The sequence below is a fragment of the Pogona vitticeps genome, chromosome 9 (genome assembly GCF_051106095.1).
Source record: "Pogona vitticeps strain Pit_001003342236 chromosome 9, PviZW2.1, whole genome shotgun sequence".
In the NCBI taxonomy this organism is placed as follows: domain Eukaryota; kingdom Metazoa; phylum Chordata; class Lepidosauria; order Squamata; family Agamidae; genus Pogona; species Pogona vitticeps.
Genome location: NC_135791.1, coordinates 6275618 through 6298368, shown reverse-complemented (window position 1 = coordinate 6298368; position 22751 = coordinate 6275618). Strand labels below are relative to the sequence as shown.

At 45.9% G+C, this 22751-nt stretch overlaps 1 protein-coding gene across 1 annotated transcript; it reads right to left on the bottom strand.

Moving 5' to 3' along the window:
• Positions 1 to 1262: 1262 nt before the first annotated feature.
• On the bottom strand, positions 1263 to 21761 carry PAFAH2 (platelet activating factor acetylhydrolase 2). The gene is made up of 10 exons (XM_020803272.3): positions 21573 to 21761; positions 16681 to 16831; positions 16336 to 16432; positions 12761 to 12829; positions 11403 to 11544; positions 9637 to 9750; positions 6200 to 6291; positions 5371 to 5541; positions 3799 to 3947; positions 1263 to 2215 (listed from the first exon to the last, which is right to left on the bottom strand). The coding sequence occupies exons 1-10, from the start codon at positions 21660 to 21662 to the stop codon at positions 2121 to 2123; spliced, it is 1170 nt and encodes a 389-aa protein (XP_020658931.3). The 5' UTR covers positions 21663 to 21761; the 3' UTR covers positions 1263 to 2120.
• Positions 21762 to 22751: the final 990 nt, after the last annotated feature.

Sequence of the window (22751 nt, the reverse complement as noted above, 5' to 3'; positions counted from 1 at the left end):
GGTTTCCTTTCTTGTTTTATGTCCCAGGACCCCAACTCTTCGATCTCCCCTTCCCATTCAAATAAGAGGCCAGGAGAAAACATGAAAGCGTATAATCATGTTACAAAGGATTCATTTCCAATTACAGCAGTAAAAAATCAATCCAGGTGTCCGTTTTCCACCAGCCCAAATTAATACAACAGCAGCCTTTTCTGGATACTCACACAGGATCAAGGTTTTGCAATTGCCCAAGATTGCAGTAACGCTGGAGAGGTAAGCTAGGTTCGGCCTGCTACCAAATACAGTGGTGCCTCGCTTAACGATGATAATCCATTCCAGGAAAATTGCCGTTAAGCAAAAACATCGTAAAGCAAAAATAAAAACCCCACTGAAACGCATTGAAACCCATTCAATGCCTTCCAATGGGGTAAAAACTCACCGTCCAGCGAAGATAATCCATATGGCGGCCATTTTTGCTGCCTGTATAGTGAGGAATCCGTCCCTAAACACAGCAGGGAGCCATTTTAATAACCCAGCAGCCATTTTGAAACTGCCGATCAACTGTTCGAAAAATGTCATTTTGCGAAGAATCTGTTCCCGAAGCAGGGAACCGATCATTGCAAAGCGAAATTCACCCATTCAGACCATCGTTTTGCGATCACAAAAAGATCGTCGTTAAGCAGCTTCATCATAATGTGGGGCAATCGGAAAGCGAAGCACCACTGTATGTGACCCAGCCAAGCCCTGCAGCCCCCCACACACGGCCTATGCGCTCGTACATGATGGGAAGGAACGTGGCGCTTATTACTGCATTTATGGGCCCGGCAGCAAACAGTTAATTTCTCCAAGCTATGGGAAGGTTTCAATCATGTTAAAGACCGTTCCACTTCGATATACTAACACTTATGGGGCTGACGCACCACGCAATCCTTCTGTGCACCAGGAAATCTTTTTCATATCGTCCCAGAACTGTATATTCCTTTTTTCTTGGCCACCTATGTGGAATAGAGCATCCTCTAAATCAGTTGTCCCCAACCTTGGGCCTCCAGATGTTCTTGGACTTCAACTCCCAGAAATCCTGACCAGCAGAGGTGATGGTGAAGGCTTCTGGGAGTTGTAGTCCGAGCACATCTGGAGGCCCAAGGTTGAGGACCACTGCTCTAAATGTTTGCTGACCCACCTGGAAAGGGCAAGATGATGAGGTCAGAAGGGACATTTCCAAGATGCATTTGAGGCCCTAGACACAAAATATTTACCATCCAAGCTGCAAGGGCTCTCATTCCATCTTTGCTAATGCACCTGTCCCATCACAGATGCCTTTGGTCCACTGGAGATACACAGAAGAAATCTGTATCTCCAAAAGATTGCATATATACAAACATACAAAAAAAATCTCAGGACCAGCTGGAAAGGTCCTGGAGGGAGTCAGGAGGCAAGAAGACAGTAGCTCTAAAAACATCTGGAAAGTAATTAATAGGGATCAATAAAGGATTCAGAGACAGACGCCCCGGCACAGCGTTGCTCCTTTGGCCTGGCAGAAAATCTTTGCTTCGGTTCTCAGGGTGAATTGTAGACCAGCCCAAGCCCTTCATTTTCTGGCAGCCACCATCCGGTGAGATAACGTTGCTTTCTCCTCCTTAGAATCCTGTTCTTGTCTCCCAATTCAAACAGAAACAAAAAGGTAACCATTTTTCCCCCTGGAATATGGTTTGGCTACAAAAGGGGTCGAGGAAAATCATGTCCTCGGACCGCCATGCTCCCAACGGGTTCCTCCACCACCACCCCATTTCAGGGGGATCTTCTGCCACAGAACTTCCTGTTTTGGGGGGTCCTCTCTGCTGCTCCCCCAAAAACAGCACTCCTGATTTCTACGTCTCCGAACAATGTCCGGAGGGGCAGAGGAAGCAGGCTGGTTTTGATCACCCCTCTGTCATACCGAAGGAGTGAGGAGCACCTTCAAGAGAAAGCGGAGGGCGATAAGAACCTCTCCGCGGAAAATCCTGCGAGGTTGTTGACGGGTCCCGAGTTCAGATTGTGATTGCACATTAAGAGGGTACTTCCCCCACCCCATTCCAAGGTGGGGAAAACAGAATATACCCCAAAGAGATAAAGTATTTTGAGAGAGATAAAGTATTTTGTGCCTAAAGACTGGATTTCTGCAAAGGGCTATCTGGAACAATGTAGTCACCGATGCCTTCCAGAAGACCATCCCATCGGTCAAAATCTTCTTTCAGCTCTAGGGGAAAAGGAGAAAGGCACTATCACAAAAAGTTACTTCTAAAAGTAATTCTATTATAATTCAGTAGTTACAAAAGTAATTAGTTACAATTATATTTCAGGCATTACTGGGGCTATGTTTTATTCTTTTAAAAAATAAGTTTACTTACACAGTTCTCAAAAAACCCACAGAGGTACTTTTCGTTACTTCGCTGAATGCATGTCATTCAGAAGCACCAGACTGTTTAAAAGTCAGCATATAATACTCTGCTTCTACCCTGTCAGACTATACCTCCAAAATGATAAAAGCAACTTAAATGTTGCAGAATCAAACTACCAAACTACATGCTTGGACATCTTTAGAACCAGGGCTCTTTCAGGTGGTGAAAAATGTCTGCCTCTCATAGCATGTGCTTTTCCTCAACTCTGTACCTTCCATTTAGCGTGCCTTGTTTTGTGCTCAGTCACTAGAAGGTAAACATGGACTTAATTTGCAAACAGATTCCCAAAGGAAATAAACTGCCTTGTGGGAGAGAAAACCGATTCATCATATATGCATTTTCTTTCATGTCTAGTTCACAATGCAAAAAGATTATAGCTATCCCTCATTAAGTTACAATAGTCATCTAATGTAGTTCTATCTTTACAGCTCGGGAAAGTAATGAATTAAAAGTTACTGGCTATTTATAACTAGTTTCTTCCATGCCTGGTGCAGGAGATGCTTTTATGCAAGATACAGCTGCCAGCAAGACTTCACTACAGCCATTAAGACACAGGAAAGTCCGTTGGACTATTAAGAGACCAAGGAAGTGTCAAGCAGCGGGAAAAGCCATGTTCTGGAACAGCAGAACTGGTATCCTCAAGGATCGAAATCTCCTCCGGGGCCTTTGGGAATGCCTCTTTGCGTCATGTCTTGGCAGCTACGATGAGAAGCTGAAAACCAGCCTGAATCCATTGAGGACGGTACCCCATGGAATATAAAGGGGCATATTTTGAGCACACACATGACTGAGCTGTACATCTTTATGACATTTTACAAGATTAGCCAGGTATCCTCCTATACTTTTAAGATATAAGACCTCCTCTGTCAAGAGGCACGAATGAGCCAGGTTTCATTGTGTGCGGTCTGTTTTGATTCACTAATTTATTTATTTTTTAAAGGGAATATAGAGGTAGACTAATGGATATTGTTCAACCTGGCAGCCACCCTAAGCAAGTTCAAGCCAAAATAACAGCATGGCTCATGAAATAATCCACTTGCATTCAAACTAACCCCGAACTCAGAGGATTAGACGCTGCCACCCTACCTTCGGCCCCTTATCCCGTAACCTATGAACGGTTAGCCTACCCTTTAAACGTGCGGCGCTAAAAATGATGCACAGCACAGAGATTGGAGTGGCTCCTAGCAAAGTGAGATTTTGGGTTTTACTCCACTGGTGCAAGCCCTCGATGAGGGTCCCTGAGCCTATGTTCGTGTTTATACCACGATCCATTTCCCTTGAAGAATGAGACTTCAGGAAGAAATCTGAACCTATGACGCCATTCCGACCTTTGACGTTCAACAGGCCAGCCTTGCAGCCGCTCCCAACGGAAGAAACTTACGGAGATGTTTCTGCAGGAAGGATAGAGCCGCTTGGTTGGTGATGTTGAGGCCTTCGTAAGGATCGATGGTGCCTCTGGTTTGGAAAACTCTGTTCACGAGATTCCCGGCCAGGAAGGTGAAGTCGGTCTGACTCTGGTGGACGGTCCCCCTGGAAGGAAGAAGCCCACACCTTAAAAGGACAGAGACCAATAAGCAGGTCCAGCTCTATGCTGGCCTCAACACGGGACACGTCCCCGGAGCGGTCATTCCCCCCCCCGAGGTCATTGGTTCCTTTGTCATGCTCCTCTAACAGTTAAGAAGTTTTTCCTGAGATTCAGCCTAAATCTGGCTTCCTGTCGCGTGAGCCCATTATGACGTGCCCTGCCCAACAACGGATCAACAGGGCGACAAGGAATATGGAACGAGATCAGGATATAAGGCATTTGTCAGGCGTTTTTCTACCTCTGGGGAAGATTTTGCCTCTCTTTCCCCATCACAGCCCCACACAATGAAAAAGGCCGCTGAGCTGAATGCTTTGCCTCCGCGGACACACCAAACCTCAAACAAACCTTCAACCGTGTTAAGTCTGCGTAAATATTAAAACCGCATGCCCTCCATCCGGACAGCTGATTTAATTGCACTCGCTTTGACACACCCATTTTGTTCTTTTGCAATGATCGCCCTTCTCCACTGACCGTTTCCTCAGGACTCCCTAAGAATCAGACATTCTAATAATAAAGCTGATTAATAAAAATGCAGAACGATGACATCATCGGCTGTCCAGCAAGAGCGCAAGCTGGCACTCTTCCATCTGGTGGTTCGGGAAAGAGGAGCAAAATCGGCATGCATGGATTGCAGATAAGCAGCAGGGTGCCCTTTCCCCCCCCCTCACTCATCCAAACCGTCGCCTGCAAGGGCCAATTAACGAGCGTCTTTGCTGTAACAAAGGCGGCAGCATCTTCTCCAGTATTCCTTCCAGCCTCTGCCTCTTATATCTCCAAGGAAGACGCCTTAAAGGTGCAGCTTCTCGGCTTCCCAAAGGCGCTTGCTTGCTTCTTCTGTTTCAGGGGGCTCTTGTCAGGCAAGCCGGCCTCTGATCTTATGGAGTTTTTAAAATCAAGTGGCTTGTTCAGTGCTAGGTTCAAGCCTGAGGGTTGCCACAGATGGGGCCTTCCGAGGTAGAGGGTTCATCTGACGACTTAGGTCTGGCTGGTTTAAGACTCCCACCCAGCCACTGAGTCTTATTTTTCCAGGAGCTGTGGGATGTTCCAACTGGCCTTATTTTCAATGTCTCTAGGCTCCCTTTCTCCCACATATACTCAAGCTTTGAAGACTGCAGGCCTACAGCTGTAGATTTCATTCAGATTTCTATGTAGCGATGGAATGTTCACATTTTTGGACCAGCCAGCACCCAGACGTCAGCTGAATTGTCTTAGCTACCCTGTTTCGCCAAAAATAAGACCTACCCTGAAAATAAGACCTAGTATGATTTTTCAGGATGCTCGCAATATAAGCCCCACCCCCCAAAATAACATATTCAATACAATTACGGCATGCTTCCGAATGCTCTGACTGTGCCGATCGAGACTTACAAAATTGTTATAATCTTGGACTCGCCGCTCGTGGTGGTGATCTTTTTCATCTTGGCCACACTTTCCGGGGTTTGGAACGTTTCCGTGTTGACGAAAAGAACTGGCTTGGTCACTTTGGGGTACAGAGAATTCTCCAGAGGGAACATCCAGGGATCGAGGGCAACCGCACACCTACAGTGGTTGGGCACAAGGGGGATAAGGAAGGGGGAACAGAAGTGTGTGGTGTAGAGCCAAGCAAGTAACCCAGATTAAAAATTCCCACCAGGCTGCATGTCGCTAGAAAAAGGTCCCCAGCTGCCATTGACATTAAACACATACAAACGTGCTTCAAAGCAAGGTTGGGAGGGGTCTCAGACCCTGGCCCGAATTCTACCTCAGAAATAAGTTCTTGGAGGCCAAAGGCCAAGCTTTGGAACAAAAAAAAAAGCTAAATATTTTAGCTTAGAACTCATACTGCCACTAGCTTAGGAGAGGTACGTTACTGGTTTTGAATGGGTGAAAAAAAAAATTCACACAGAACCTGGAAGAGTATTAAACCAACACAGAAGGCTGAGTGGCCATCTGAGAAGGCCAGAATCATCTCCAGAACAGAAAGTGGCAAGATGCAGTCTCTGGGTGGGAAGAAACTCCAGTGGAACATTTCTGGAACACACATCCAATCCTCCTGATTATATTTTATTTTTGACCAAAGCAAGCCTATAGGCTGCTCCACATGGCCTTCAGGGATGGTGGCTCTGAGGTCCACTTGAGCCGCAACCATTCAGCCTAAACCCATCTCCTGTCTGATCTTTTTTTTTTTTATGGCCACCTTGCTCCAGAATGTACTCACTTGAACTGGGCTTCCTTAACAAGGGAGAGGATCGCCGTCGCTCCTCCGAAAGAGTGGCCCATGACTGCAACTTTGGTCAGATCCACGTTGTCCTGAAACAGGATGGAAGGAATGCTCTGAAGAAGCCGAGTCAAAGATTTCAGGATTCAACACATTAGTTCGCTGCCATCCTAATGACCATGCGGTCTTGGGAGGATCATAGAATCATGAAGTTGGAAGGGGCCTATAAGGCCATTGAATCCAACCCTCTGATTGATGCAGGAATACAAACCAAAGGGTATCTGCTAGGTGGTTGTCTAAATTTCTCTTGAATGCCTCCAGTTTTGGAGCACTTGCCACCTCTCAAAGTTATTAATTCCACTGTCGTACTGCTCTAGCAGTTAGGAAGTTTTTTTCCTTAGAGTCGACCAAAATCTGGCTTCCTGTAACTTGAGCCCATAATGTTGCGGTGTCCTGCAATCTGGAATGATCAAGATCAGATCCTGCCCCTCCTCTGTAGGACAACCTTTCAAATATTTGAAAAGTGCTATCATACGACTCCTCACTCTTCTTTTCTTAAGGTTAAACATCCCCAGTTCTTTCAGTCTTTCCTCACAGGGCTTAGTTTCCAGCCCTTTGATCATCCTTATTGCCTTCCTCGGACCTTGGGAATTACAGTCCGATAAGTCTTGAGGACACAAGGTTGAAGAAAGCTGATCCATTCCTTCTGAAGGCTACTTAAGCTACTGGCCCCGATCATATCTTCCAGGAATCAATAATCTATTATCAGTTCCCATAAGTAAGTTAAAAAAGGATCCCTTAATGCATTAAAAAAAAATAAGGGATTCTCCTTCTTCTAAATGCTCCTTGGCAAACTCCATCTCCTACCCCGCCTTAACAATATAGGCATAAAGTGCTATGAAGGGGTGTGCAGGCTATGGAGAATGCCTTTATATGGTACATTTGTAAGGCAGGAGTAACCACCATGGAGAGCAGAGAACATGATGCAATGATTTTGCAGGAATGGTAATAGGCATCGGATTTGCTAGACAAAGACAGGGAGGAGGCTGTGTTGCAATAGGGTCGGGGATCACAAGACTGGACCACAGGGATCCTGATTCGTAGGGATGATGACATGATCTACCCATCTGCTTAAGATCTCCTGTTCTTTTTAACCTCGGTTGAAAGCTTCACAGCAGCTGGCATGGGGTGGGGTGGGCAGACTTTCCTAGCACCAAGATAGGGTATTTCTGTACGCTTTCTATTTTCCCTTGCAAAATATTTTGAGGTGGCTTCGTTTTGAAGGAGCAATTAAGGCCCACCATTCCATCTTCTGGAGGAGTTTTGCTGAACTTGGCTTGTTGGCCAACACAGCTGCCTGCGTGCGTCCGGACTCTCCTTTGGGACACGGCTAAGGGGGTTGCCACAGATTCTTAAAATGCGCTAACTAAGAAAGGGCAAAATCAACGGCGCAAGCAATTCAAGAGGACGGAGAAGCCCCTTTTCTTTTAAACTCACAACAAGGCGGAAAAAGAGAGAACACAGACCATAGGGGCCTACGCGAAAGCCTTCCATCGGGGTGTTGAACTACAAAACCCATGAGCCCCCAGCCAGCAAGGGCTGACTTGAGATGATGGGGGTTGTAGTCCAGCCCATCTGGAAGGTGCCAGATTGGGAAATGCATGTCTTTTGTCTCGTTCACGTTGTCCTCGGCTCGTTCTGTTCTCCAGGTGGACGAGACGCATGTCGGCCAGGAACAGAACGAGTCCTTGCTCCCTCTGGTGACAAAAAGGATAAAAGCACAGGGAGGTGCTGAGAGAGAAAAAAAAATACGGGCAGAAGACGACTACAGGGAGGCAAGCCGCTGGGCGCGACAAGAACAAGCAGCAGGTGGGGGGGGGATGCAGAGAGCCGGAGGAGGAGAGAAGCCCGCGTGACTCGAATCTTAATGACAGCAGCTTCAGCTGATGGTGTTAAGTCTAAGAGGGTGGAAGCAAGCAGGAGATTTGGTTGCCTCACCTGTCCAGTCTTCGGGGGAGCTACTGAGGCTTACAAAATAATAATAAAATTTAGCATGCTATTGTTGCTATTCTTACAAACCATCAAGTCCCCTCCGACATATGGCAATCCTAGAAATGAGTGACCTCCAAAATGTTGTGACCTCAACAGACCTGCTCAGGTCTTGCTAACCAAAGCCCATGGCTTCCTTGTGGGAATCAATCCATCTCATATTGGGTCTTCCTCTTTTCCTGTTGCCTGCCACCTTTCCCCAGCATTACTCTTTTTTCTTGCTTCTAATGGGGGTGGGGGTGGGTCCAAAGCAGGACTCTTCTGATTGTAATAAGAACTGTTTTTATGCACTTTATGTTTTGTTTTAAAGTCAATTTTAGAGGGCAAATGGGGTTTAAATAAAATTATCTAATGGTTGTTGTGGCTTTTTCAGGCTCTTCGGCCATGTGCTGAAGGTTGTTCTTCCTAACGTTTCGCCAGTCTCTGTGACCGGCATCTTCAGAGGACAGCACTCTGTGCTCTCGTGTAGTTGCACCCCCAAAGCCACTACACCAGAACACAGAGTGCTGTCCTCTGAAGATGCCCATGGCCACAGAGACTGGCGAAACGTCAGGAAGAACAACTTTCAGAACACGGCTAAAGAGCCCGAAAAACCCACAACAACCATTAGATCCCAGCCGTGAAAGCCTTCGCGAAAATTATCTATGTACCTGGCAATGGCCTACAGATAAAAATAGGAACATACATGCAGAGAGATGGAAAATTTGTCAGTTTTGCTTCCTTGAAATGTTTTCATTTTTTTAAATGTCAAGTGCTTTCCCTCCTGAACACTAAGAAACTTAAGAATTTTGGTAAATTCTTCAGAAAAAATAAACTGCAGCGGCAATTCTCCACAATTTGCACCAGCAAAACTCAAGAAGTACAGCTATTCCAGACCATACTGTACCTGCCGCTTGTAGAGGTGTTGAAGATGAGAAGTCCGTCAGAATAAAAATGGAAGTGGTGCTGACACGGCTTAGTACAAATCAGAATTTGAGATATGTTTTTATATCCGTAAGATACGTTACGGATCCCGCAGATACGGGGGCCCCTACTGTAGGTGAAAAGTCTACCGAGTGGTACTACTGAGGAGAAAAAGTAGTGCAGAATTTCCTTTTTGTTCTATTTTTGTTCCATTTTGGTTTTTTTTCTGGTCTGTAAGTCGATTCTCCGTCTGCAAGTCGAATCTAAATTTTGCAGCCAGAGAAGTCTGTAACTCGAAAAGTCTGTAAGTCGAGCCGTCTGTAAGTCGAGGATCCACTGTGGTTGCAAACTTCCAACAAGCACCATCGGGAGCACGAAAAAAAACCTTAAAATTTCCTTCCCAAAGCATCTGCTTGTTCCCCCAGGAGACGTGTTGCCTCACATCACAGCCACGGTGGCAGACGCAATGAGATCAGGTGGCTTACCTTCAGTGTCGAGAGATCAAAGCCGGTGCGCAGGAGGTTGACGGGCGCCTTCCCGCTGTCGATGCTTCGAAGGAGCTTGAGTCCTCGTATGCACTCGTTGGCTCTTTGATGGAGCTGGCGTGGAAAGACGGGCCAGGATGAATGATCAGTCATTGAATAAACAAAGTTAGGCCCCTTTTTACACTGCTTTGCACTGAAAGCGAAGAGTCGAATCGATAGGAAGACGCAGCTGACTTTGTGAAGTCAGTGGAGGGCTTGGAAAAGTTGCTTTTTGGGGGCACAAGGTCCCCTCATCAAATCCTGCCTGGGCAGTTCAGGAGGATACAGTCCAAAAAAAGTAACTTTTCCAAGCTATCATTTAATGGCACAGCACTGCATAGGCCTTTCATGAGTCCCCGCTTGCAGTTTTCTATCCGTTCCAAATGAGAAGCAAGCCAGGCGGCCGGGGAGAAATCGGCTCCCTCCTTTCACCTGATGCAGATTCCCCTTCGCGCCGGGCTGAGGTCAGTCCCTGGCCTGGCGCGAAGGGGACTCGGCAGCTGCGGCGACATCGGGTGAAAAGCCTTGCTTCCCCAGCACCATGGGAGGACTTCGGCCGGAACGGATTAATTGGTTTCCAATGCATTCCTATGGAAAATGCTGGCTCGATTTACGAACTTTCCGATTTACAAACTGACTTCTGGAATGGATTAAGTTAGTCAATCGAGGGTTGACTGTATATAAAAAAAACCAACAAAAGCAGAAGTTCAGTGCTTCAAAGTCCCGCCTCCTTGGGTGGGTGGCCACTCAGAGACAGCCCCTGAAGAAGGTGGGGCGGGGAAACCCGGGTGCTGCCTCTGAGTGGGCGACTGCAGGAGGAGGCGGGGATTTGAAGTGCCACACCCCCGTCTGGCTGATAAACGAACTGGCATGAACCGCTTCGTGCTCATCTCTACTCCACATCCCTTTTTTTCCTTTTGATTCATGCCTTTTTTTTAAGATTAGAAGCCCAACAACAGCAACCATTTTGTTATATTTATTGTCAAGAACCTTCCCAGTATAATATTATAAAACATACAGACAAACTTCTTTCAGGCTGGTTAGTAAGGGATAAGGTTAAAGCTGCAGAGGGATATTAGATAGCATGCTGATCTTAATTTTGTTCTTTCTCCCATTTTAAAAAAAGTGTGCAGAATCCTGTTGACAATTTATGCTTACATAAGGGGAAAAAAGGTAAAGGTTCCCCTTGACAATTTTTGTCCAGTCGTGTTTGACTCTAGCGGGCAGTGCTCATCCCCGTTTCCAAGCCATAGAGCCAGCGTTTGTCCGAAGACAATCTTCCGTGGTCACATGGCCAGTGCGACTTAGACACGGAACGCTGTTACCTTCCCACCGAAGTGGTCCCTATTTATCTACTTGCATTTGCATGCTTTCGAACCGCTAGGTTGGCGGGAGCTGGGACAAGCGACGGGCGCTCACTCCGTCGCGTGGATTCAATCTTACGACTGCTGGTCTTCTGACCCTGAAGCACAGGCTTCTGCGGTTTAGCCTACAGCGCCACCACGTCCCTGGGAAACTGGGCAGCAAATTGCTGATTACTAACACAGTGCTGGTTGCGTTCCTAGTCATGTACTGTACCTGCTGTGCACGCCTAAGAAGGAAACCAACATTTTTTAAAAATAAATGGCCAATTTCCACCAAGATAAATCTGTAAATGATTTACCCTGACACAAGTGCAAACTGCCAACAGGATTCTAGCCCATGTTTTTAAAAACATCCGAACATACCTGTGGGTTTCGGAAGCGAAACTCCTTCTGGTCTTTGGGTACCCCTTGATACGAGAGCCATTCTTCATGAACCTGGGACCCAGGGCCATCAGGCGCTTCCGGATCCGGTTTGCAAAAGAAAGTGGCAGAGGCAGAGCGGTCTCTGAAAAGACCAAGTATACAGAATATTTCGCTACTTGTAGAAACAAGCAGGAACAAAAAAGGAAAGTCCAGAGCAGATCTTAGACCTTTTTTTTTAAAACCAAAAGGTCTTCATCAGCTGAACTAGAAAACGATTCATTAAATCAGTTAGTCCAAAATTCTTCAATGTTCAAACACAATTTTAAAATGCCTTATTTTTAAGTGTTAAATGCGAAGACTATTTTTTTCATCAACAATTATTGTTTCACGTTACTTTGTTTAAACATTTTAGATTACCGGTACTTCAATGTCAGGGTTAAAGACATGTATTGTAACATGTTATCGATTGTTCTTAACACTTTAAAAACTCATGAATTAAATTTCTGAACGATTTAATGTTAACGCATGAAAGCAAAGAGTAATATTTCGAAGTTCTGATCAGAGTATCCTTCACTCCTACTGGAATAATTATTTTATCTGTTCTCTTTTGCTGTTGCAGGCATCTAGAATTACGTTCCAGAATTTCTGTATGATGCCATCTCTTGTGGAGGGATTCATACAAACCGTTGTGCGCTAAAAGTATACTAGAAGAAATAAATGCCCCTTACTGTCTGGCCCTTAATTTATTATTATTTTTAATTTATTTGTTGGAAGTACAGAGAGAGAACAAACTTCAGTAGGTCCCAGAGCTCTTTTTGTGTTATTAGGGGTCCTATTAGGATCACAGAAACGACCAAAAATGCCTCAAACGGCAAAACATTAAAAAAGAAGTGGCGTTTTCTGATTTTGGAAAATGCCTATTTTGGGGTGTTTAAACTGCACACAGAGAATTTTAAAAAATGAAATCATGCACCTGCAGGAGGCTTCCATAAGCTCCAGGTCTTTTTTTGGGGGGGGGGAGAAAAAAGAGAGAGCAAGGGGACACCTGTGGGGGGAGCTGCCACAAGAACAGGCTGGTGGGAGTTGTAGTTCATCTGGAAGTTGTAGTCAAAAAGCAACTTTTCCAAACTCTGGCTTAGCATATAAAATGGGAACAATGACAGAACGCCACAGAGTTCTTCTTAAGAATCCATACAGAGTTTTTTCATTGAGGGTTCTCTCTCAGCCCACCCGTGACCCTTCTCCTCTTCAAATACATCATCCTCCACCTAGAGAAAGTGATGTTAAGGTGTGTGGGTGGGTGTCTGTAGGCCAAGAAGCAACCAAAAAGGGCTGTCCGTTTCAAAGAGCCTTCTCACCTGTGCTCAAGCGCCAACACTAGAAAGCCTCGGGAGGCCATTTCAATACAGATGGCAGAGTACGCGGTTCTGAAAGTCGAAGGAAGAAAAGGAGGTCAGCAGGGCTGGCTCAAGATATTTTGCTGCCTGAGGCAGAGGCCCAACCTCTGCCATCATCATCATCAGAATCCAAACCAGATATTTTGCAACAGAAGGAAGAAAACCCCACAAACCCCACTTCTCCAACCCAGCCCTCAAAATACAGTCAAAGCAAAATCCATTAATAACAATTTGCACTATTTCATGACACACCAAATCTGCTGCCCGAATATGTGTATGACTGCAGATCCAGAACCAGGGAGTTGATTCTGGAGGTTCCCTGTGTAGCCACGGGCAAGGCTCCTGTACCTAGGAAATGCTAAAAAGAGCCACCATAAATCAGAACTGGCTTGACAGCACAAGATTATGATTAATTAACAAATTAGGCCAGTGTAGATCATTGAGATTTTTGATCAGTTCCTTTTTTAAAAAAAATTCTGAAAAATAAGAACTTAAGAAAATCCACGTATTTATTCATATTTCAGATAGAAGAATACAGGAGAAAGTGTAATAGGCCACTTTCCTCCATCATTCTTCGGTATAATCCAGTGGCATATAAGGAACTAAAATCCTTGGGCTTTTTCAAAAGAAAAACCACCGTTTTCCTACCTACCACCATTAATGCAAAAAAACCTGTTTAGAAAGCAAACACAACCTCCACTTGGGGAGGGTGGCTGGGGGAAAATGAAACACAAGATCACAGCATTTGCTAAAAGCAGTGAAGGAGAAATGGGTCCAAGCAACCAGACATCTTCCTGTCTAATCCGAGATCCATTTCAGCGTTGTGCGCTAAGCCAGTCTAATGGAGAGTTATCCCTCGGTGCTTTCTAATGAGCTCACGAGGCTTCGAGGGGTTGTCAGCAAAAGGCCATTTCTAACTGGATCTGGGATCTGTCGCTTCCAAAGCATCTTCTGAAGAGTGGGAAGAGGAGAAACACGGAGAAAAGCCCACCAAGAAAATTTTCCCACCAAATTGAGAATATAAGGCAGACGTAGGATGAACTGAGCACAGTTAGCAGGAAGAGAGTGAGGTTTGGAGTGGGCTTGATGGCCCCAAGCGGAGCGAAGAAGCTCCTGACTCTGAAATATACATAAAGTGGTGTATCGCTTAACGATTACCTTGTTAAATGATGAATACGCTTGACGAGGTTCTTGCGATAGCTTTTGCGATCGCAAAACGATGTTTCAATGGGCAATTTTCGTTTGACGATGATCGGTTCCCTGCTTCGGGAACCGATTCTTTGCATTACGACAATCTAAAAACAGCTGATCATCGGGTTTCAAAATGGTCACCTGCTGTGATTAGGACGGATTTTTTGCTTAACAGGCACCGGAAAATGGCCGCCCTATGGAGGATCTTCACTGGACGATTAGGCATTTAGCCCATTGGAACGCACTGAGCGGTTTTCAATGCATTTCAATGGTGTGTGTATATATATATATACAGTGGTGCCTCGCTTAACGAGCGCACCGTTTAACGAAGAATCCGTATAGCGATCCCTTTTTGGGGATCGCTATACGGATCTGCCCCAATCGCCGCACTCGCTTTGCGACGATTGGGGCGTCCGGCGGCCATTTTGGAGCCGCCGAACAGCTGATCGGCGGCTCCAAAATGGCCGCCGGATGACCCGAAATGGCCCCCTATCAGTGTTTTCGCGCCCTCCCCTTGCTTACCGAGGTCGCGAAAACGCTGCGGGGGGGGCATTTCGGGTCATCCGCGGCCATTAAAATTAAATTAAAATGGCCGCGGATGGACCGAAATGCCCCCCCCCGCAGCGTTTTCGCGACCTCGGTAAGCAAGGGGAGGGCGCGAAAACACTGATAGGGGGCCATTTCGGGTCATCCGGCGGCCATTTTGGAGCCGCCGATCAGCTGATCGGCGGCTCCAAAATGGCAGCCGGACACGAAAACATCGCTGGAGGGGTAAGTTTGGACGCTTATTGGAACGCATTAAACTAAATTTAATGCGTTCCAATAGGCTTTCCTTGCCCGTACAGCGATGTTTTCGCATAGCGAAGGTTAATCCGGAACGGATTAACCTCGCTATGCGGGGCACATATCCCTTGGTGCTTTCTAAGGAGCTAATGACCTCCACCTTGAAGGAGCACATGAAAGTTGAGAACAGGCTGTGAGATGGTCAAGAGACCAAGAAGAAAAGATCTGGTCAAATGGGAGCCATTGACCTTCACTGGGTTGGCAGGAGCCATTCAGGAAAGGAGGCTGAAGGTTTATAAGCCTTGAAGGTGGTCTGGACCAGTGGTTCTTAACCTTTGTTAATCGGATGCTTTTGAACTGCACCTCCCAGAAACCCCAGTCAGGACAGCTGGTGGTTAAGGCTTCTGGGGGTTGCAGTCCAAAACTCCTGAGTAACCCAAGGTTAAGAACCAGTGGTCTGGACTATAGAGGCCAGACAGGGGTGGTGAAAATTAACCTCCTTCCACCCCGTGAGAAAATAGTTTGGCTCAAAAAGCCATTTCCCTATAAGCCATCTTGTAAGGAAAACTGGGGGGTGGAGAAGACATGCAAAGTGTTTGAAATGAACTCCGTACCTCCTTATAAATTAAAAAAAACACAAGGGTGTTGTTTGTGGTTCCTATGCCTCCAGAGAGGGGTATACACACACCTTCCCAGACTCCTAACATCATCATCGTTGTTATCAGTCCAGGGTAATTTTCTGCTCTGGATCTTCCAGGGGCCGACACAAATAACCAAAAATGGTTCTTTTAAAAAATGCAAAAAATTGAAAAAATTAAATGAGACTGAAAGTGGCTGGAATACTCCATCAAGTTCTAACAACCAAGATGGTTTCAGGCATGAAATGGCACCGGGGAGCCCTCTGCCCTACCTGGCAAAAAGGTGAATTTCCACGTTCCAATATTTCCAATAATGGCAATTCACTCATTTCGCCGGGAAAAGTTGAAGGAAGAGTTAGGAGCCACAGTGACCATCTTTGGGGGCCATTAGCAACTATTTTGAGCGGTAAATCTCCTGCTAAGACCAACAAATTATTGCTGCTTATTATTATTATCATCAAGCCTCATTGCTGTGGGTGGGCAAAACAACAAAGCTGATGATCAAGCCTTATTATTGCGGTTGGCCACTCCAAGAAAAACTCAAAAAGGTTATTAGGAAAAGTCAAGCATTCTCGGTCCGTGGCCCCATCCTTATGGAACAGGCTTCCCATGGAGGTTCGTCAAAAGTAATCACCTTGATTATTTTCAAGAGGCTGCTAAAGACCCGAGTGGTTCAGGGAAGTGCTTAGGGACACCCTTCTCTGACACGACAGTGGGATTCAGTTTTATTTCACCCTACGGCCACCCTTAAGCTGTTTTCTGTCCTATAATTTTATGCGGTGTTATTGTGTTTGGGAATGGAGGGTCATGATATCGTTTATGCTGGCTGTTAACCACGGTGAGTCATGTTTTGTACCAAGTTTTGGTATGCTACAAATATAATAAAAGAAGGAATGAATTTAGGAATCGGAGCAAGAGTCTTACCGAAAAGCTCCTAATCCGTGGGAGAATATGATCACTGGATACTTTTGGGAACGTGGTCGGAAAGGCGCATCCCAGCTCACAGGAATTTTGCAGGACCCTGAGGCGAAGAAAGCAGCACAAATTAACTGAACAAGGCTAGTGCCGAATGGGATGGTTTACAATGGTGTCTTGAATTTTACCAGCACTTCAGATTCAAAGGTATAGCCTCAGTCAAGCCCTGGAGCACGTATCCTGCAAGGCAGTCTCTTGCTGGATCACGTTTCTAGTCCATAAGATTACAGGCAGAAGCAGAGACCGCTTTTGGGTCAAGGAAGCAAAGTTCTTGCCATAAAGCAGCCGTCTTACCAAACGTCATGTTGAGCAGCGGCGCGCACCATTTCCTGTTCATGTTCATGTAATCGGCTATCCCGCAGAAGTACTCGTAGCGGGGGATCCAGGTAGGTTGCTCTGCACCATCTTGAGGGATGCAAGGATAAAACAAGCGGAAGAAAACGCCCTGAGGAACAGAAGGGAAGACGGTCCGTCAGCAATAAGACATTATCCCAAGAAGACCTTTCATTCTTAGGCTCTGAAACAGCTGGTGGAGTTTCTGCATGAAGCCCCTTCTTTCACCTCTGTAAACCCCATCTTTTTTGTGATGAAGGGAAATGGAGACAGAGGCGACTCCATTTCCCTTCAAGGCCAGAAAAGTTTTTATTTTTTGGACCAGTGTTTCCAGAAGCTCCTTTGGGCGATGCTAGTTCAGAACATAACTTTTCTGACCTCCGTTCCTGCACGTATCCACATGACAAATGGGCAGCATTTTATGTACGTTTAATGGTTATCTCTTTTCCGAAAGAACCTTGTGAATTTGGAAAATGTACTTACTTAAAAGAGTTGTGTCCTTAGCTTTGGTCTCACCCCTCTCTACTCACTTGCACTCAAGCTATGCAGAGAAGTTACATTTTTGGACTCCAGCTCCCAAAATCCTTGAGCCAGCAGGCCACTTAAGACAGCTTTCAAAATGGAGGTGGCAGGGATCTGTACATAAGCGGGGAAATCATCACCCAATGTCGTTATGTAGAATTGAAGTAGAAGGAGGTGGTTAGAGGGCCAGAAGATGAGGTGGTGGTCGGGGAGGATGCTGTTTCAGCCTTAAGGCCTGAGATTTTTTAACATCAAAACTGTTTGAATAAAAAAGTGCTTGCTTGTTAGTTAAAGGATGGGACTAAGCTCACCTTCCTTGGGCCAGAGTTCAAGGCCTGAAAGCATGCATCAAGGAGACCTGCCTTGTTTTCATCATCATCATCTAAGATCTGCAGAGCTGGAAGAGATCCTATGGATCATTGAGCCCAGTCCTGGTCAAGGAGGCCCAGTGGAGAATCGAACTCCCAACCTCTGGTTCTGCAGTCAGAGACTTGAACTACAGGTACTTCTAGATCCCAGTTCTGATGGGGAACTCCAGGAACTAATGTAACTATTTACAAAGTAAGCAAAGTTTAGCAGAGGTTTTTTTTTTTTTAATTATTACAACTCCTGCAATCCTCAGCCAGAATGCACAATGGAACGTTGGGAGTTGTAGTTTTTAAAAGGTTACATTTCTAAGCACTGAAAACTAAACATACATTAGCAGAAGACCCTATTAAGTGGTAATAATTTCCCCCACCAGTCATTTTTCGTCAATGACAGAGGCATCTTGGGTGACACTTACAAATCCCCACATCACATGTTGCTGAGCTCTGAGAAGTGCTTAAATCACACCGGGATCACCAGAAGTGGGAAGAAATTAAGGTTACGTACAGTGGTGCCTCGCTAGACAGTTACCCCGCCTGACAGTTTTTTCACTAGACATTGATTTTTTGCGATCGCTATAACGATTCGCAAAACAGTGATTCCTATGGGGGAATTTCGCTGGACAATGTTTGGTCCCTGCTTCGCAAACTGATTTTTGCTAGATGACGATTTGCTTTTCGCTAGACAATGATTTCGCTAGACAGCGATTTCAGTGGAATGGATTATCATCGTCTAGCGAGGCACCACTGTATTTCCATGAATGCCTCAATGAGTTTCAGAGCCTGTGTGGTGCAGTGGATGGCCTGGGACTCAGGAAACCTGGGTTCAAATCCTGGCTCAGTCATGAAAACGTACTGGTAGGTGGCAATAGTAAGCCACTCCTTGAATATCTCTAATATTTATCGGGTTTGTCATAAGGTGGAAGCAACCTGATGACACACAACTTCCACCAAATCCTGCCTTGCCCAGACTTTTGTTTCAATAAAACTCAACTCTTTCTTCGTTTGAGGTTGCTGACTTCTGAATACAGCCCTCAGTGGCTGCCCTTTCGGCATGCTTTGCCTTCGACTCTGGAACACAACTCCTTGTGAGTTGTGGGTCCAATCCAAACCCCATAAGCTCTCTATCTGGCATGCAAAGGTCTCCAAAAAAAGAGTCTTCTCCTCTGTTACACAAATTCCACTGGCAGAAAGTTGGTGGAGAGAGAGAATCTGACCCTTCCTGATTTCCCTCCCCGTCTCCCCATTTTATAGCAATTAGCAGGGGATTACCTTGATCATTTTGTCTAATTTGTTGACAGCTAATAGGGCCTTCAGCCCTGTTTTGCCACGAAATGCCACAAGAAAGCCACCTTTAGCTCTATGTGTATGTTCTGTGCTGTCAAGCATGAATTATAGCGATCCAAACAGGGTGAGATATTTAAGGAGTGGTTTTGCCAGTTCCAGTCCCCCAGTGAATTTCCGTGGCTGAGTGGGGATTCGAACCCTCTTCTCCAGGGTCCTAGTCTGTGACTCTTCTATACCCCACAGGAACAGGAAAGGAAAGGCCCTTTTCCTGGCCATTTGGAAATCTTATCTGGACTGCATCCAAGTTATTCATGCTTGATCCCGACCCCAGACGGAACAACAGCCGGTGATCCTAGCGACAGCGAGTCACCACAACACAACACCCCAGAGACACACTCTCCGAACCACAATCATTTAGCCCGAGAGTAAGCAAAACTGCCTTTTAGCATTACTGCTGAAAAATTTAAGCCAAAAGAATATGCCTTACTACGGTTTGAGGAGCGTGCCAAACATCCCTCGCCGAGAATTCGAAAGTACAAAAACGGGAAGTGTGATCAAATTGCTATAACTGTGCAATGTAGACATATTCTAGTAGAAAGGTGTTAGAACCTCCTCTGGGTGTCTGGGCTTCCCTCAAACCTAGTGCCGAAATCTGCAAATCTACAACCGCTCTCTGAATGTATCCCCTTGAAACAGGACCCCCCCCCGAGTAATTTCTTCCTCCATTCATCAGTTTTAGACTCACCCCCCCACCTTCATTACCTCTTTTGTCTTCACGACAACCCTGTAATGTAGGCAAGTATGAAAAATCAAAGTGTGCTGCTTATATACCCCCCATAGTGCTTCAAGCACTCTCTGGGCGGTTTACAATTTAATTATGCAGGCTACACATTGCCCCCACAGCGAGCTGGGTACTCATTTTACCGACCTTGGAAGGATGGAAGGCTGAGTCAACCTTGAGCCGGCTACTGTACCTGGGATTTGAACCCCAGGTCGTGAGCACAGTTTTGGCTGCAGTACAGCGGTTTAACCACTGCGCCACGAGACACAACAATACAAGACCATATATTCTTGTGTGCCAAGAAAGAGGACGGGAGAAAGGAAAATCATTACCTAGTGCGTTCATGGCTGACAGCAGACAAGGGCATCGCAATATAATTCATCATCTTAGCCATTAGACTCATTAGACTACGTATCTTATCTGTACATACAACCAACCAGGATAGACGACTGGAACAGACCTGTGCGGTTAAAAAAATCTCTCCTCAAACCACACAGATTGCAAAAGCAAAAAGCAGCTACAGCAAAAAATGCTATCTCTCCAACAGGTGCAAGGAATTGGTGGCCCTTCAGACTACAACTCCCATTGTCTCCATCTGATAGCTGTATCAGATGGGGGACAAGTGGCCATGCCAGCCTATTTCAGCATGGATACAAAAAATAATAGGGTGGCACCTTTCAACTCACGTATTTCTCCATGAACTTTTGTGGATTACGCTCCATTATCGCAGACACAGGAAGTACAGTATTTAGGCTACAGATTTATATCCCTCTCAGCTCAGCCATTACCCTCGCAACCGGGTTGACTTGTGTAAACCTGTGGATCCACGTGCGTGTCTGTGGAAGGTCGTGGCTTACAATCCATGAAAGCTCACAAGGAAACAACATCTGTTTGTCTCAAAGGTGTCGCAATACTTCACTTTTGTCCAACAGCTGCAGAGCCCAGCTCTTCCACCCCGGCTTGACATAATTTCTGACACATGAGCTCCTGTCCAATTTATTTATTTGTTTCCATCAGGATCTGCTCAACTGACAGAACTATGAGTGGCCTAGGATGGCGCAAGTTCCCCCACCAAATTCAGGGTAACTTGCTTCTGAGTCAACGTGCGCAAGAACTTATTTCAGCATCATGAAACTCTCGCACTCATGCTAAGCAACTGCATCAAGGAAATATATGGGACAAAAAAAAATCAGAGGGAAAAAAGGCCATGACACCTGAAAGACTGATTTTTTTAAAAAAATGTGAGCTTCTGTGGAACACGTCCACTTCCTCAGACATGACACAAAAGCTCACATCACAATACCTAAGTTGGTCTTTCGGAGGGCCATACTTTTGCTTTTTTGAATTTTCTCTGACATCTGTTGCACAGGCCAACCCGATTCATGGTCTGCCGTTGCAAATACTGTCTTTCACTGTTGTTAAACCCCGGTTGCCCTACACTGTGGCCAGCCGCCTTTGGAGTCCTTCCCTGAGGAGTAAACCAGGGTTTAAAAAAAAAAACAGTTGAAACTAATCAATAAAACACAGCGACCTCTTCCAAAAACATCATTTTTTAAAAAAAAAAAGCGCCAAGAGACTGCTTCCAAGCTGGAGGTGGCTTCCCCAGGCTTACATTTCACATCTTCCTGGAGCCTTCAAACCCTGCGTGTCAACGCAGCTTGGAATAAAGAGGGGAAGGGTTGTATACACGTGTACACACATACACACGCGCATAATCTACCCACCCGTTTCAAGAAGAAGCCCCCCTCTTGGTTGCTGCGTGAATATTCTGGGCTGGATAAGGTGCAGGATCACATCTGAGCCGATCTCACCCCCCCACCACCCAGACCTCTCCCTCCACACAGCCTCCCTGACACGCAACACAACGTCCCCTGCCTCCACGGTCCCAGCCACGGTACCTTTTGGGTCTGTCCCACCATCACGTCCGTGCACCCCACCGGATACGACCCCTTCCCGGGGGGGAGCTCCAAAGACTGGGTCACACCCATTGCTCTCTCTCTCTCTCTCCGTCCCTCCAAAGGGGAGACCCGGCGAAGATCTGCCGCGCTTCCTCTTTTCTCTTCCTCCTCCGAGCGAGGGGGCGGGGCGCGGGGGAGTGGTCCACCCCCGGCCCGCCATTGGCTGGCTCCGGGTTGTGGGCGGAGCTTGGGGGAGCCCCCAAAGAAGACGACGACGTCATCAAAAGCCAGTGGGGGAGGGGTTGGGGGGATCTCCTTTGTTTGGGGCAAAGCGCTGCTCAATCATCACTGCTTTGACTGGGCTTTTTAGTATTATTTGTGTTTTCTATTTTTGTGGGGGGGTTTGTTCCCTCCCCCCCTACAGTTTCTCAAGAGTGGCCTTTTTTTTTTTTTTTTGGAACATGTTTGTATACTTCTCCACACTTGCCTTACCTTGTGGGAGTTAAAAGTCCAACATTTGATCTGCCAAGATTCAACTAGAGTAGACCTTTGGTCTAGATGGGCGGGATAGAAATCCAATAAATAAATAAACTACCAGTTGCACTGGCATTAGACACAGTGCCTTTATTTATTATTTATTTAAAATGCATATTTTTTTACCTGCCTCCTTAAAAAAAAGACCCGAGGCGTCTTACAACGTTTCAAATGCAGTATTTAAATCAGCAACAGTGAGTAAATAATACCAAAAGGAGCTATGAATACAATAGCAAAAAGCATACACCACACCAAAATACATTCAATGCACTAAAGGTACAATGATCCACTTAAAAAAAACTCCTCTTGGCAACACGGTTTTGCAGCGGCTCCCATCCTTGCAGGAAAGGTGAGCTCAGAAGGTGGTGTTGGGAGGCTTTGGCCGCTGGAACTCCCCTCCTCTATTTATGATTTAAATAAAACTGCTGGGGGCATAAAAACCCACCAGTTATATCTTGCTTGCGTTACTATAACGTTTTCCATGTGTCGCAAAGGGGCTGCCTTTGAAGACTGTTTGGAATCTTTAGCTGTCCCAAAACCTTGCAGACTGCTGAGTGGGACCCTTTTACACAGGGAACATATGATTTCCCCTTTTACAACAGCTTCTCTGGCCATCGGTCGGTTGCTGAGTACGGTTCAAAGTCC